We start from the raw sequence: 15,066 nt of genomic DNA on the forward strand, positions 1-15,066 counted from the left end.
TGCCCACCCTCTTCCTGGACCTCTCTTATCTGCTCCAGACTGAGCCAGCAGGCTGGACTGTTGGTCACCCATCCACCCAGGTGCCTAGGGCTTGCAGCCAGCCCACACCATCTGTGCCAGCCAGAAGCCCACTCCAAAATAAACCATCTTCACATGGATGGGAGAAAGGGTAGAGGACATGAACACGAGGGACCCTTACCAATGAGATTGGGAAGAGCCTCAAGGATGCAGGGACCCCAAACTTTGTCATGAGCAACAGACCAGAAGGGTTCTGGGAACAAGAATGACACTAGCTTTCCTTTGGGGGGCTGCCACTCACCCACCCAGAGGCTCTGGCCACGCCCTGGGGTGGCATAAGTCTGGAGGACCCCAGAGCTGTGTCTATGGGCCTGACAGACATGGGTCTGCCTGGAGAGGAGGCTTGGGGAAGTCTTGGGGTCTCTGGTTCTAGCCCTGGCTGGCTAAGAATGTCAGCCTAGGAGCTGCCTGATGAAAACCATCAGGAACGTTCTCATTCTCGGCCTGTGTCCACATTGAGTGTGTCTGCTGGCGCAAGAGGATGAAACAGTTTCCCTAGGACCTTGGCCTCCTCTTTCTGTCCCTTCTGATCCCTATGCTGGGACAGGGACCGGGGAGGGGAGACAGGCGGGGGCAGCTGGAGAGCCAGCCCTTGAGAGGGGCTTGAGAGAGCCCTTGGCTCTCTGCTCCTGGGACACCCAAGCAAGGCCGCGAACCTCCTGCTTTAGGGCCCCACCCCCAAGGCCTGTGAGGGCCTGCGGGTCCGGGTCCGCTTGGAGGCCCGAGATGCTTGTGGGGGTGCGGGAGGAAGCCACGGTGTATGGGCGGGGCTGTCCCCACAAGTGCGCTCCCAGGCCCTCCTCCAAGGGAGCCTGGGGGAGCCACGCGGGGAGGGGGGTGGGCTCCGAGGGGGTGAGCCGCGCCTCCGCGGGCATTGGGGCACCCAGCGCTCGCGCTCTCTCGCTCGGGGGTGGGGGCGGATCGCTCGGGGTTCCGCGCAAGCGCCTGGCGCACCCCGAAGGCTGATGGGGCAGGGGCGCGTGCACGAGGCTCGGGCGAGGCGGGGACGCGCACTTGCACGTGCGCTGGGGCGCCACAGCGCCCCCCCACCCCCACCCCGGGGCGGTGTCAGAGGAAGTGGCCGGCGGGACGGCCCCCTCCACGGGGAGACACTTGGGTCTAGACAGCTTGGCAAGGCCAGCGGGGCTGAGTCACATGCGTCTGGAGCTGGAGACGCAGGCGCCAGGACTGGAACGTGAACGTGCCCACTCCGGAGGGCCGGGGAGGCGGGGGCTGGGGGGGGAGGCTCAACCTCGTGTTCCCGCTCACTCGCCTCCAGGCCCACACTAGCCTCTGCCCCACGTGTGGGGCCCCTCAATGCCCACCTGGAGGGGCAGGGGCAGCTTCCACGGGAAGTCAAGCAGGGCCCACATTATTGGCAAGAACCATCTGGAATTTCAGAAGGGAAGGAGGCTGGGAGAGTGGCCCCCACCTGCCACTAACCTTGCTCCCTCGACTCAGCCACATCAGCCACCTGGGACCTTTTTGTCCCCAAGCCACGCTTGCTGCTTTCCACCCTCCTCCAGCCCACCTTCCACTGGCACCTTCCCCAGGGATGCCCACAGTCCAGAGGATGCCCAGAGTCCTCTCCCCTGACCGCCAGTGCTTCTTACTACCCATCACTGCATCCCTAGCTATCATCCGGATTCTGTGTTCCCTTTCCCTCTCTTCTGTCTTTCCTTTAGTCTGTCAGTCTATGTGCCTCTCTTCTCTCTCTCGCACTCTCCCTCCATGGCTTGCTCACTCAGGAACACCAGGTCTCAAGGAAGGAAGCACGATGCAGGAATCTGGACCGCCTGATGTATTCAGTTCTCACAAAAGCATCTGCAAGAAAAGTTGTTTAATTGGGACCAGATCCTCTGGGGTTTTCATGGCGTTAAAACAAGATGGGTTTTCTCTAGGGAAGAAACGGCTGGCAACAGGAAGAGGGCATGGAAAGTTTGTCTTTTTTCTTCTCAAAGTTTGAAGAGGAAAAAGGCCACTGTACCTTTGTTTATATATGATAGATGCCCACACACGCATGCGCGCGCACATGCGCAGACAAGCTTTGATGTTACTGGGACACATTGTGCACAAGAGCAGGCCTGTCTCCTTGCTCTGGGTGTCACTCCAGGAGTCTATCTTCAGCTGCAGAGCCACTATTCTTCCTTGGGTCCTAGGCAGGGTCCTAGGCAGAAGGCCTAGTACATAGTAGGGGCTCAATGAACTTATCTAATGACAGGCAGCGGGAGGGCAGGACTGGTAGCCCAGACCTTGGCCCTGAGCTTGCCAAGATGCATACACAGAACTGCCTTACAGATTTGACCACTTGGCTGTCTGATCACCCACTTTACACTCGACAGGTCGGGAGCTGGCGTCCCAAGTTTCTGCCCCAGGCTCACTCAGCCTTCATTGTTCTGGCTCCACTGACTTCTCCCACTAGCCCCCTCCACCCTGGGCCAGACTCAAAGACCTCTCCGGTGGAGGGTGCAGCTGCCTCCACACTGGCTCCCTCCTTCTGCCCTTGTGCCCTCAACAAGTCTGTGTTCCACCCTGCAGTCCAAAGGATCCTTTTACAATATAAGTCAGATCACAACCTATGAAATGGGAGAAAATATTTGCAAATGATGTGCCCAATGGCTTACTTTCCAAAATATACAGAAGCTCATATAATTCAATAACAAAAATATAAACAACACAATCAAAAACTTGGCAGAAGCCTTAAATCGAGAAATCTCCAAAGAAGACATACAGATGGGCAATAGGCACATGGAAAGATGCTCCATTAGACAATTATTAGACAAATGCAAATCCAAACTACAATGAGGTACCAACTCACACCAGTCAGAATGGCCATTGTTAAGACGTCTACAAATAATAAATGTTGGAGAGAGTGTGGAGAAAAGGGACCCCCCCACTGCTGTTGGTGGGAAGGAAAATTGGTGCAACCACTATGAAAAACAGTATGGAAGCTCCTCAAAAAAAAAAACTAAAAACAGAGTTGCCATATGATCCAGCAATCCCACTCCTGGGCATATACCCAGATAAAACTCTAATTCAAAAAGATATACATACCCCTATATTCATAGCAGCACTATTCACAATAGCCAAGACATGGAAACAACCTAAATGTCCATCAACAGATGAATGAATAAAGGATATATATATATATATATATATATATATATATATATATAAAACTCAGCCATTAAAAAGAATGAAATTCTTTGCAGCAACATGGATTTGAAAACATGCATGGCCCTAGAGATTTTCATACTAAGTCAGAAAGAGAAAGACAAATACTATATGATATCACTTATATGCGGAATCTAAAATACGAAACAAATGAACCTATCTCTGAAACATAAACAGACTCACAGACATAGAGAACAGACTTGTGGTTGCCCAAGGGGGAGGAGGGAGGGAGAGGGAAGGATTGGGAGTTTGGGATTAGTAGCTGCAAACTATTATATATAGGATGGATGAACAAGATGGTACTATATAGCTGCTGCTGCTACTAAGTCGCTCAGTCGTGTCCAACTCTGTGCAACCCCATAGACGGCAGCCCACCAGGCTCCTGTGTCCCTGGGATTCTCTAGGCAAGAATACAGGAGTGGGTTGCCATTTCCTTCTCTGTACTATGTAGTACAGGGAACTATATTCAATATCCTGTGATAGACCATAATGGGAAAGAATATGAAAAAGAAAAACTATATATATGTGTGTGTGTGTGTATAACTGTACATTTTTCTGTACAGCAGACATTAACACAACATTGTAAATCAACTATACTTCAATAAATTTTTTTTTTTTTAAAGTCAGATCACGTGTAGCTCCTCTGCTCAGAAATCCACAGCAGTTCCCTGCTTCCTTCAAGGTCAAAGGCAAAGTCCACTGGCCACACTTTGATGCACTATCAAGCTAGCCCTGCAACCGTTCCCCAGCCTCACCCCTCACTCAGCCTGCTCCACCACACTGGTCTCCTTGCTGGTTCTCAAAGTGGGCCAAAGCCTTTCCTGCCTCAGGGCCTTCACACTGCTGTCCATCCTCCTCGGGGGGTTCCTTACTGGAGTCCATTTTGCACGGATATCTCCTTTTTGCTCACATCTCAGCCCAGACGTCAGTTTCTCACAGTCCTCACCCTGCCGAAAGTGTTTCTTCCTACAGTCAGCATGGCCAGCCCCTTTCCTTCTGATGGGGTCCTCATGCACCTCAGTAGACAGCACACTCTGTGAGCACAGGAAAGCTGGCCATGTGGTTCACCACTGTACCACACACCATGCCTGGCATGGTGTCTGGCCCACCACAGGGGCTCAGGAATGTTCTGTGAGCAAAGATCTATTCTCCAATCCTCCCTTGACAGGACAGGAGCTTTCCGCTATGCAGTTCTAAGGAGGCTTGAGGGACGAAAGGGCATTGCTTTGTTATCCTCTAGATTGCCAATTTGAGTGAGTCCTGACTCATGAGGGTATGTGTGTTCTTGGGGGGCAATTGCATGTATACAGTGAGCCATGTGGAAGGGAAGAACCAGAGGAGAAGAAGCAAGACTCCCTTCCTAGCCCTCAGAAACTTGAGATTGTGCAGCCAGAAGCAACTGTGATCATCTCATCCAGTTTCTATACGTCCCTTCCAGTTCTCAGATTCTAGAACTTTCTAAAGAGATCATATCCACCACAACAAAATGGGGAGACTGAGGCCCTGAGCAGGGAGGCTTCCTCCTGACATCACATGGCTGAGCCGTCCAGGCAGAGCTGGGAGACCAAAACCCTTCCAACAACCCTCAGGCTACATCTCTGGTTCCTGGAAAATCCAGACACCAGGCTCAGGGTTAGTGTTGGCCTGGGGCCCTGCCTGTCTCAGCCCAGTCCACGAGCAAGCTCTGTGTGCAGGCTGTGCTCTGTGAGGGTGGCTGCAAGGTCCCCACGATGGCCAGGTGCCCCGATACTGGACAGAGTAGATGGCCAGGTGGCCAAGGAGCCCCCGGTGGGAGAAGGGAAGCAAGGACAGGACTTCATGGGACTGGGGGGCTGAGAGTGCTCCAGGCCTCGCCCCTTCCTGCCTAGGTGGGTAGGAGCTTAGGCCTCCCTCCTCCAGGCCACTGTGCCAGAGAAACCTGGGAACAGGCTTCCCCCACCTCCAGCCCAGCTAATGGGAACCAGATGGCAGGATGTTTAGTCAGCGCCTGGGGAGCGGCGCGAACAGGGGAAATAGGTTGGGGGCCAGGATTCCAGAATCCATCCCCAGGCAGGGGGAGGGTCAGAGCCGGGGCTCCCACCAGTCCATCCATCTCCAGGGGCCCGTCTGGGTCCTACCACGTCCTCAAGCAATGCCCAGATCAGGAGGCAGGAGACCCGGTCTCTGGCATCAGACTTGGGCCAACCCTACCCCCTCTCAGTTCCTTCTCTGTACTGAGTGGGGAGGGATTGGGCTCAGTGGTCCAGGATCCCTGGGCAAACCCTGGCCTCCTGTGCCTACGTTCTCCCCCTCCCCCAGCTTTAGCAAAACGTTAGCCCAGGATATCCTGTGTCACCTATGAGCACACAAGCAGATGATGGCTTCATCCTTGGCTCCCAGGGCGCTTGATCACAATCCCCAGACTGTCTCTGTCTCATGGTCCCAAATTCAGTTCTTAACCCAGAGCCTCAGATAGGACAGTGGACCCTGTGTGGCTCACGTGGGACTGTTAGGTGTCCCAAGGGCTCTGGGAAGGCAGTGACTGCTGTGTCCTCACCACATCTGGCACTCGGGACTCAGGCTGCTCCCCAGGCACAAAGGAAGACTCACTTATGGGGGGAAATCTGTGCCCCCTGACCCATCCTAGGTCTCACACATTCCTCCCTGGCCCCGGACAGATACCTTGAGCCCCAGATGGCTACAGGACACTCCTCCACAAGCCTTCCTGGCCCTGTTCCTCACCCCCTCCCCCTCTCCCCTCCACCCAAGCCTTGCCCACAATTAACTCATTTTTTAAGATCGCTTCCAAACATAAGTCAATGCTGGACAGAGCTGTAGGAAAAGCTTCCTCAAGGCTGGCCCCAAAGAGCCATGTGGTGAGACCAGGCCGCTTTGCCAGCCCCCGCCCGCTACCACAGCTGGGCCTAGAGCTGGGGCCCTCTGAGGGCGGGCCAGGGAGCCTGTGATCAAGACACCCCTTCTTTGCCCCTGCTCTCAAACCCCATCCCGACCCAGAGGGACCCATCTGCCTGATGTCAGCAGTTCCAGTGGGACCTGGAAACTGTTAGCCAAGAAGTCTGTGAGGACCTGTGAGATGGCCTCACCCAGGCGGCTGCCAGGTCACCCCAGGCAAAGGGTTACAGAAGAACCCGGCTGCCCTGGTCCACACACACGCCCATGTGGGGGTAAGGGCATGGGGGGAGCCTGCAGGGTGTATGTATACCCACTCTCCATTTTACAGAGGAGGAGGTGGAAGCCTGGAGGAAAGGGAGCTGCCCAGAGGTGGGGAGCACTGGGGCCCCATCCCAGCTCTGCCCACGGGTTCTGTCTCCCCTGGAATTGGGAGGCTTCAGCATCGGCAACTGCGACAGAGTGGCTGGGGCCACCATGGTTTGGGTGGCCTGGGAACCTGCCCTGGCTCCCAAGGACCTTGGAGGCCCTGAGGTGTGTTGTTGGCTCTCAAGGCCCGAACTCTCTCTTTACCCAGTCACTGAAGTAGGACCTGGAAGCCCGAGGTGGGCAGCCCCGTCTGTGGTGGGCCTCACAGGTCCCCCTGTGTACAGAGACAGAAGCCCCATTCACGGGGGCCACTGGGTCAGGGCCAGTGGAGAATGAACACAGGCTTCTCAGAAAAGGAGAGAGAGTGCTCAGGTCCAAGAAAAAAAAAATCAATCTCTCTTTCTCCTCAGATGAGAGCAGTGGACTTTGTGGGAAGCGGGGGGCCAGGCCTGGGGAGGCGTTTATTGGGGGGCAGCCTTCCTGGAGGAGGGCTGGGCCGGGTAGGGGAGGCTCGAAGCACTGTAGCTCTGGGAGCCAGACTGTCGCCTGCTGCCCCACTGGTGTTCCATCCTTCCCAGCCTTTCATCTCTTTTGCCAGCTCCGGCGGCCATGAAGAGGGTGCTGCTCCCCATCCTGGCTCTCTGGGTGGGGTGCTGCCCTGGAGGGGCCTTGGCCAAGCAAGTCCTTGGCCCGAGAGGGCCCGGGGTTCAGCCAACCCCCACAGGGCTGCCCACCCTGCAGCCACCACTACCCAGCGCATCTGGGCCCCCAGACGGTGAGTAAGTGGCACTAGCAGGGAGGCTGGCAGGATGGCACTCTCCCCCACTACCGGGACCCCCCCACCTCCAGGGCTGGCGCAGAGGGAGAGCAAGCGGATTCACCCTGAGGCTGCCCACCTCATGACCCCCCATGAGTGTTCCATTCAGGGCCACAAGGGATCCATGAGCCTCAGGGAACCCATTCCTGGAGGGCAAGGGGGCATGGTGGACTCTGAGAGGCCCTTGTGCTGATTGCCCATGGTGGGGACAGGGGAGAGAAGACACCCCCTTGCCAAGAGAGGCTGCTGCAGCTGGATCTGGAAAAATGGACCCAGGTTTGCTGGTTGGAGAGTACAGTTGGCTGCCCTAATGCCTACCAAGGGAACCAGGAGAAGCGTGGGAGGCTGGAAGCGGAGGCCCCGCCCAGGCCCAGGGGTGGGATGGGAGGGGCCCGTGAGGGGACCCAGTCCCCTACCCACTGCAGACAGCAGGACTTGCAGGACAGGATCATGGTCAGTGCTGGTTGAGGAGGGGCTACCATGCCATGAGGGGCTTCCCCAGGTGGCTCAGCAGTAAAGAATTCACCTGCAATGCAGGAGACCTGGGTTTGATCCCTGGGTGGGGAAGATCCCCCTGGAGAAGGGCATGGCAACCCACTCCAGTATTCTTGCCTGGAGAATTCTATTGACAGAGGAGCCCGGCGGACTAGGGTGCAGGGGGTCACACAGAGTTGGACACGACTGAGTGACTCAGCATGCACCATGCAGTGGAGGGGAGGCCTGGGGTGGGAGACAATTATCCCCATTTTGCAATGGCTGATAGCCCCTCAGAGTGGCCTGTAGGCTCTCCTCACCCTCAACACCTCCTCTCCCAGTAGGCAGTGGAGCCTCCACCTCCAGGAGCAAACTGTGCCATGTGGCACCGACCCTTCATCTTCCCAGAGGGGATCCCTAGCCTTCCTTGCTCAGGAAGAAGCCACAGGGAACTGGAGACACAGGAGCAGGCCCCACCTCTCTGAATAGGGCAACTGAAGGTATCCTGGGCCCACAGTCATGAGCCAAGGACTTGCTGGTGCCTTGTCCCTGAAGGATCCCTGGGAGTTCTGAGAAGCAGGCAGGGTGATGCAGCCTGCTTATCACATTGAAAAGCTCTCTCCTAATCGGGGCCCCCCACTCTGGCACCGTGAAAATGCGGGTTGGAGATCAGGGAATCTCTGACACTTGGTGACTTTGGGTTGGTGACAGAAGGCCGAGAGCTCCTGAGGAGAGGAGGAAAAAGGTGGAAGTGAGGCCTGGGCAAATACAGGAGAGAGGCAGGCAGACCAATGGCTGATCTCCCTCCTCGAGAAGGAGGTGCTGCCTCCCAGGCACACAGGGGTCCCAGCCACCCCAGCCCACACTGGCTCCTTCTGCAGGTCAAGTGCGACCCATGCTCACGAACAGGAGCCCGGACAGGACTGACAATGGGCAGCTGGACAGGCCACTGCTGCGGCCCACCTCCAAGGAGGGGGCCCCCGGAGCCCCCACCCAGCCCACAGCCCCTCGCTGGAAGCTCCTCGCCAGACCCGGGCTGACCCAGAGGAAGTCGACACAGCCAGCAGCCTGGGAGCACAAACAGGGCCGCAACCATGGGGCAGGCACCGTGCAGGTCCACCCCCATGCCACAGATACAGCCAGGCCTGGGGTGGCAAGAACCCCCCAAGCCCAAGAGGGTGCCATGGCTGCCAAGAAGGGCCAGGGTAGGCAAGTTGGAGGCCAGGAAGCCAAGAAAAGGGGCCCAAAGACCCAGAGGTCCCCCAAAGGTGAGGACTGGCTTTGGACACATAGCCCAATCACATTGACACCCCCACCCACTGAGACCCCCACCCGCTGTCAGAGTGCCCAAGCTGAGTGACCCCATCTGCAAGGCAGGAGGGCAACCCTTCCAAGGCAGATCTTCTACCCCTAGCCTCAGGGCCCCAATTTGGGCCTTTTCCCTTGGTGCCGAGGTCAGGAGGCCCAGTGGCTTGTTTTCTGGTACAGCTGGCTGAGTCACCAGCAGGTCTGGGGAGCCCCAGGAAAGACCTTGCTCCTCAGCGGGCCCCTGTTGCTATGTGAGCAGGCTGAGGCCTCATCTCTCATCCTCCAGGGGCCCCCCAGCAACCCAGGCCAGCAGGATGGTGTGAGAAGAAGGATCATAGCCGAGGCGAAGGGGGCAGAAACACCTCCAAGACCACAGGTCGTGGGCAGAAAAGAGCTGGAAGCAGGCAAGGGCAGAGCCTTGGGCCTATAGGCCCAGGCACTGTGCAGTGGATCATGCCCTCCCTGCCAGCCTCCTGCCTCCTGGCCCAGGCGGCCATCGCCTGCAGTAACGTCAAGATGAAACATGTCCCTGCCCTGTCCGACCCTGGCCTGACCACGCTTTACTTGGCAGGTGGGTGGCCCCGCTTTCCCACACCTACTCCCACGGCAGGGGTAGAAGGACACACACCTGGGTGTCTGCCGCAGCTGGTCTTTGGTCCCCATGACTGCTGCCCCACCACGCCTGGGGACGACTTACAACCCCTCTGACCTGAGAGGCTCTGACCGTGTCAATCAGAAGAATCAGCTCCTTCAAGGAGTCTGTCACTGTGGCCTCTGGCCTGTGTGGAGGAGGCACGGAGTGGCAGAGGGGAGGGAGACAGAGGGGCCGGGAAAATGGCTGCCTTGTGTGTGCACAGAGAATGAAATTGCCAAGATCCCAGCCCACACGTTCCTGGGACTACCCAACCTGGAGTGGCTCGACTTGAGCAAGAATAAGCTGGATGTCTTCGGCCTGCACCCCCATGCCTTCAAGGTACACAGCATCCCCTCATCTTGGTCTCCTGCGGGGACAAGTGCCAGGGGCATCAGTGATATAGGGTGACATGGTCCATAGCTGGGAGCATGGAGGCCAACACAGATCCTGAGGTCCCCCAAGGGACCAGCACTCTTGGGAGAACCGGAGTAGAGTTTTAGAAATCGCCAGACAAGCCTGGTCCAAGAGAGAACCAGGAAGCTGTGATTCAACCCAACCAGGGTGTCTATGGGAAGGACGAGCTCAAGACCACACCCGGAAGGCCCAGCCCCAGCCAGCGGCACCCCAGTCTCTAGCTTGGTCTTCTCCTCCAACCTCCTAGAATCTGACACGGCTGAAGCGGCTGAACTTGGATGGGAACTTGCTGTCCACAGTGCCAGCCTTGCCCGCCTCCCTGCAGGAGCTCAAACTCAATGACAACCTTCTTCAGGGCCTGGAGCACAGCAGCTTCCAAGGTGCAAATAGGCCCCAGGGGGAGGGGCCAAGAGGAGGCTCCACCCAAGGCAGCCTCCTGGGGGACAGACAGGGAGCACCAACCCAGAAAGGTGGCCCTGGCCTCCAGGGCCGGGGCGGGTGTCTCTGGAGCTAAGGTGGGCAGCTCCCAGCCAGCCTTCTGGGCTCGGCAGTCAGTTCACCTGCCCCCTCGGCCTGCTGCCACAGGTCTCAGCCAGCTGCTGACGCTGGAGGTAGAAGGGAACCGGCTACATGACGGAAACATCTCCCCCCTGGCCTTCCAGCCCCTGCGCAGCCTGCTGTACCTGAGGCTGGACCGGAACCAGCTTCGGACCATCCCACCCGGCCTGCCAGCCTCCCTGCAGGTAACTACAAGCCCCAAGGCCACAAGAGGCAAAGGGAAGTGAAGTCACTCAGTTGTGTCCGACTCTTTGCAACCCCAGGGACTGTAGCCCACCAGGCTCCTCCATCCATGGAATTTTCTAGGTAAAGAGTACTGGAGTGGGTTGCCATTTCCTTCTTCAGGGGATCTTCCCAACCCAGGGATCGAACCTGGGTCTCCTGCATTGCAGGAAGACACCTTACTGTCTGAGCCACCAGGGAATCCTTGGAAGTGAGAGTCACTCAGTCGTGTCCAACTCTTTGCAACCCCATGGACTATACAGTCCATGGACTTTTCCAGGCCAGAATACTGGAGTGGGTAGCCTTTTTCTTCTCCAGGGGATCTTCCCAACCCAGGGATTGAACCCAGGTCTCCCACATTGCAAGTTGATTCTTTACCAACTGAGCCACAAGGATAAAGCTGTGGCCAAAACACTGGAGTGTCTGCCCACAACAGCTGGGCCAGCTGCTTTGATGCTAAACCCACAAGGCCTCAGCACCAAAGGGCCTTTCCTCCGCCTGATTAAACCTTCCTAGAGCCCAAAATTGAGCCTCGAGGACCATCGTGGACCTGCCAGGTGTCCCTGAACAAGGGTCATGCCCTCTCTGAGCCGCATGATCCCCAGTGCTTGGCAATGCTCTCTGAGCCTGTCTTGTGGGACTCTGAAGAGTCGTGGTACAGCTTGCAGGTGTCAACTGGGATCTTTTGCACAGCTGACCACAGCCCTGAGAAGGGCAGAGACAATGGCACCTAGTGGAAGGGGGCAAGGAGCTGGGCTAGGCCACCACTGAGTGGTGGCTGGACCGCTTACCCTGAACCCTGGCCCTAGGAGCTGCACTTGGGCACAAACATCATTGAGGAGGTGAGAGAGGGCACACTGAACCACAGCCGCAGCCTCAGCGTGCTGGTTCTCAGCAACAACCGGCTCCAGGAGGACCGACTGGCACCCCGTGCTTGGATCGATCTTCCGTGAGTACTGTGGTCCCCCTGGCACTGGCCAAGCTCTGCCCCATGGGCACAGAGATAGAGGATGCTCACAAAGGAAGCAGAGAGTTATGAGGGAAGGCAGAGAGACTTCACAGGGCCTGGTGGGTCACCTGGGTCCCTGCCCAGGGTTCAGGGTGGCCTGGGCCCTCAGTCACCACCTGCTTCTCCAAGATTTCCCTCTGGCCCTCCCACCTGACAGAACTCCCAAGGCCACAATATCCCTCCTCTGCCCTTGCCCAGAGGGAGGGCAGTCTAGGTGCTGCAAGCTGTCCCCATGCTGGGTTTAGCTAGGAAGCAACGGGAGCAGGAAGGGGCATGGAAGAGATGGCAGCCCCAGGAAAAAGGCCTGTGACCTTCCTGGGGCAGCCATAACTAAGTACCACAAAGAGGGCAGCTTAAAACAACACAGCACTCTGTTTTCATAGTTCTGGAGGTCAGAGATCCAAAATCAAGGTGTGGCAGGGCCGTGTTCCCTCCAGGGTAGGATCTCTTCTGCCTCTTCCTGTTTCTGGGGTCTCCAGGTGCTGCTTGGCTTGTGGCCACATCACTGCAGTCTCTGCATTTTTCACCTGGCTTCCCCTCTGTGTCTGTGTCTCTCCTCTTCTGTCTTATAAGACAACCTCCCTGCTCATCCTAAAGCAGGATGATGTCATCCTAAGATCCTTCACTCACTCACATCTACAAAGACCTTTTTTGCCAAATCAGGTCACATACATGGGTTCTGGGCAGCCATATCTTTGGGGGGCACTAGTAACCCCACTATAGAAAGAAGGGTCCAGGATGAGTCCCCATGATCTCATTTGGATGGCTGAGTCAGGTCAGGAGGGGATGGGGAGCAGATAGCGCCTTTACAGGCACTGCTTAAGGAGTCAGGATGTGACCCCAGGACTGGCCAAAGGGCTGGGGAGGGACAATCCTTGGGGTCTGAAGACAACTGAGGCAGGGCAGGGGTAGGGTGAGGGAGGGGTTGAGAGTCCGGACCGCCATTCCAGGGACCAGAGCCTCCCGCCCTGCGCCCTCGTGTTCCAGGAAAAAGTTACCAGGACGTTTGGGTTTAATTATTCCTTTTTCCTCTCCCCCTCTTGCCAAGGGGGCAAAGGAAAGCAGACAGCAGCCTAGGGAGGGGCCGCCCAGCCGTGCTCCACTCCTGCCACGGGGCCTGGGCAGGGGGCTGGCGGCCAGTCAAGCCTAGGCCGGCGCCGGCCAGTTTTTCTCCGGCTGGTAGACAGAGAGGGGGCTACTGGCTCGGCAGGCTTGGGAGGCACCAGAGACCCACCTGCTTTGGACAGAGGATGGCATCCACAGCAAGGCCAAAGACCTGACCCCACCCACAGGGGCTGGGGGAGGGGGGATATCAGTGAGAGAAGCCACTTGCCTTGCCCTGATCTGTTCTAGAAGCATCACTACCCTGTGCTCCTGGTTTCCCTCCCCATCAGTCTTCAGCTTGCCTTCAGCCTGGGTAGGGTCAAGAGGTCGAAAAAGTGCGGCATGAGGACCACCAGGGAGATAGCTCTTGGCCCAGACCACTGGCCCCTCCGCTCAGGCTTAGGAGGGAGGGAAAGGAAAGGGAGCGGGTCTTCCATCTCCGCCCCGAGGGCCAGCCTCACTAGCTCTGCAGTGAGCAAGGGAGGACCCTGTAGACCTTTTCCCAGCCTCCATGGACAGAGGGCACATAAGCCAGACAGGGCCTGACCCTCCCCAGCCGTTGGGAGACTTGATGGTGGCTGCCATCTTGAAGCAAGTCCCCACCCTCCTCTGGGGTGTGGACCAAGGGCCCCCGACTATAGCTCCCCTACCGCACCCCAGGAAGCTGGAGGCCCTCGACCTGTCCTACAACCAGCTGGTGCACGTGCCCTCCTTCCTGCCCCGGGGCCTTCGCCACCTGACGCTGCACCACAACCGCATCGAGCGCATCCCCGGCTATGTGTTCGCGCACATGAAGCCCGGCCTGGAGACCCTGCACCTGGCCCACAACAGCCTGCGTGAGGACGGCATCCACGGCGTGTCCTTCCTGGGCCTGCAGGCCTCCCTGGCTGAGCTGCTCCTAGACCACAACCAGCTGCAGGCCGTCCCAAGGGGTCTCCTGGGCCTCCGGGCACTGCAGGTGCTGCGTCTGAGCCACAACAAGATCAGGTAGGGCTGCATCCTGCTGTTCCCTCACCCCACCCCATCCTGGCCTGTCCCCACCTCCAGTCCAGGGGGGAAGGCAGCTCCGCTGAGACCCAGAGACCCTGCCTGGCAGGCTGGCCAGATGTTCTGGCCCATGGACTCGTCACCCAGGGGCCCCAGAGGCCGGCAGCAAGACTGTGGGGTCATCCTTCCCTGCCTCCATGGGCCCATCTTGATTGCTGTGATTGGTGGCCGTGCCCAGTGGCTGGTAGAAGAATCTGGGCCGGGGGAGGGTGGGAGAAGTTGGGAGCCCTGAGTGGCCAGGTGACCCTCCACCCTGGGCCTGGTGTCTGTGCCTTGGTGTCCCCACCATCCACTGTGGAGCCACGCTTTCTTTCCTCTCGCCTGATGCCTGACTCTCCTTTCTTGGGTCTCGGCTCCTCCTGCAACCCTTCCTCCACAGACACGTGCCCCTGAATTCCATCTGTGACACACGTGTGGCCCAGGACTCCAACCTCATCTCCACTCACCTGGAGAACAACCTTATTGACCGGCGCCGCATCCCACCCACTGCCTTCTCCTGCATCCGAGCCTACCATAGCGTGGTCCTCGAGCCCCAGCAGGGGGAGGGGGAGTCTGCCTAGCCCCACGGCCAGCCTTCCCCGCCCCCTTCTCTTGGGGGACTGGAGGTGGCAGGTGCCTAGGCCCAGCTCTGATGGATTGATGCACCACTGGAAGAAAGTTCTAGAAGACCCTGCTGCTTCAGATGTGCCCACGTCCCATTGACTGCCAAGGCCCCTTCACTCAGTAGATGGCCCAGCCTGGTACAGTGCTGGTTTGGACTTGAACATAATAAATAAATCTCATTCAAGCCCACTCGCCTCCACCGGCCTCCCTCCCTCCCTCCCTCCTGGATCTCAGCTGCCTGTACATGTTGGCACTCCAGGGTGCATGGAGCCCTCAGAGCCCACATCCTGGACATGGATTCATCAGCAGGAGGTTAAGAGGGCCTGATTCTAGAATCTTCTCCAAGAGTCTCCCCACCCCCACCCA

At 57.7% G+C, this 15,066-nt stretch overlaps 1 protein-coding gene across 1 annotated transcript; it reads left to right on the forward strand.

The window, feature by feature from the left end:
• The first annotated feature begins 6,898 nt into the window (after positions 1 to 6,898).
• ECMX (extracellular matrix protein X-linked) lies at positions 6,899 to 14,813 on the forward strand. Its single transcript, XM_010821577.4, has 9 exons — positions 6,899 to 7,285; positions 8,683 to 9,069; positions 9,396 to 9,680; positions 9,967 to 10,082; positions 10,405 to 10,537; positions 10,743 to 10,900; positions 11,747 to 11,886; positions 13,711 to 14,037; positions 14,477 to 14,813. Exons 1-9 carry the CDS (start codon positions 7,120 to 7,122, stop codon positions 14,655 to 14,657), a joined length of 1,893 nt encoding a protein of 630 aa, XP_010819879.1. The 5' UTR covers positions 6,899 to 7,119; the 3' UTR covers positions 14,658 to 14,813.
• The last annotated feature ends 253 nt before the right edge of the window (positions 14,814 to 15,066 follow it).

Source organism: Bos taurus, chromosome X (genome assembly GCF_002263795.3).
Source record: "Bos taurus isolate L1 Dominette 01449 registration number 42190680 breed Hereford chromosome X, ARS-UCD2.0, whole genome shotgun sequence".
NCBI classification, from domain to species: Eukaryota; Metazoa; Chordata; class Mammalia; order Artiodactyla; family Bovidae; genus Bos; species Bos taurus.

What these genes read in the sequence shown, in the direction of transcription:
- ECMX (XM_010821577.4), top strand. Translation starts at nt 7,120, where the DNA reads ATGAAGAGGGTGCTGCTCCCCATCCTGGCTCTCTGGGTGGGGTGCTGC. An exon ending in TGCACCCCCATGCCTTCAAG is followed by an intron (nt 10,083 to 10,404) that starts GTACACAGCATC and finishes CCAACCTCCTAG; the next exon opens with AATCTGACACGGCTGAAGCG. An exon ending in CTGAGCCACAACAAGATCAG is followed by an intron (nt 14,038 to 14,476) that starts GTAGGGCTGCAT and finishes CTTCCTCCACAG; the next exon opens with ACACGTGCCCCTGAATTCCA.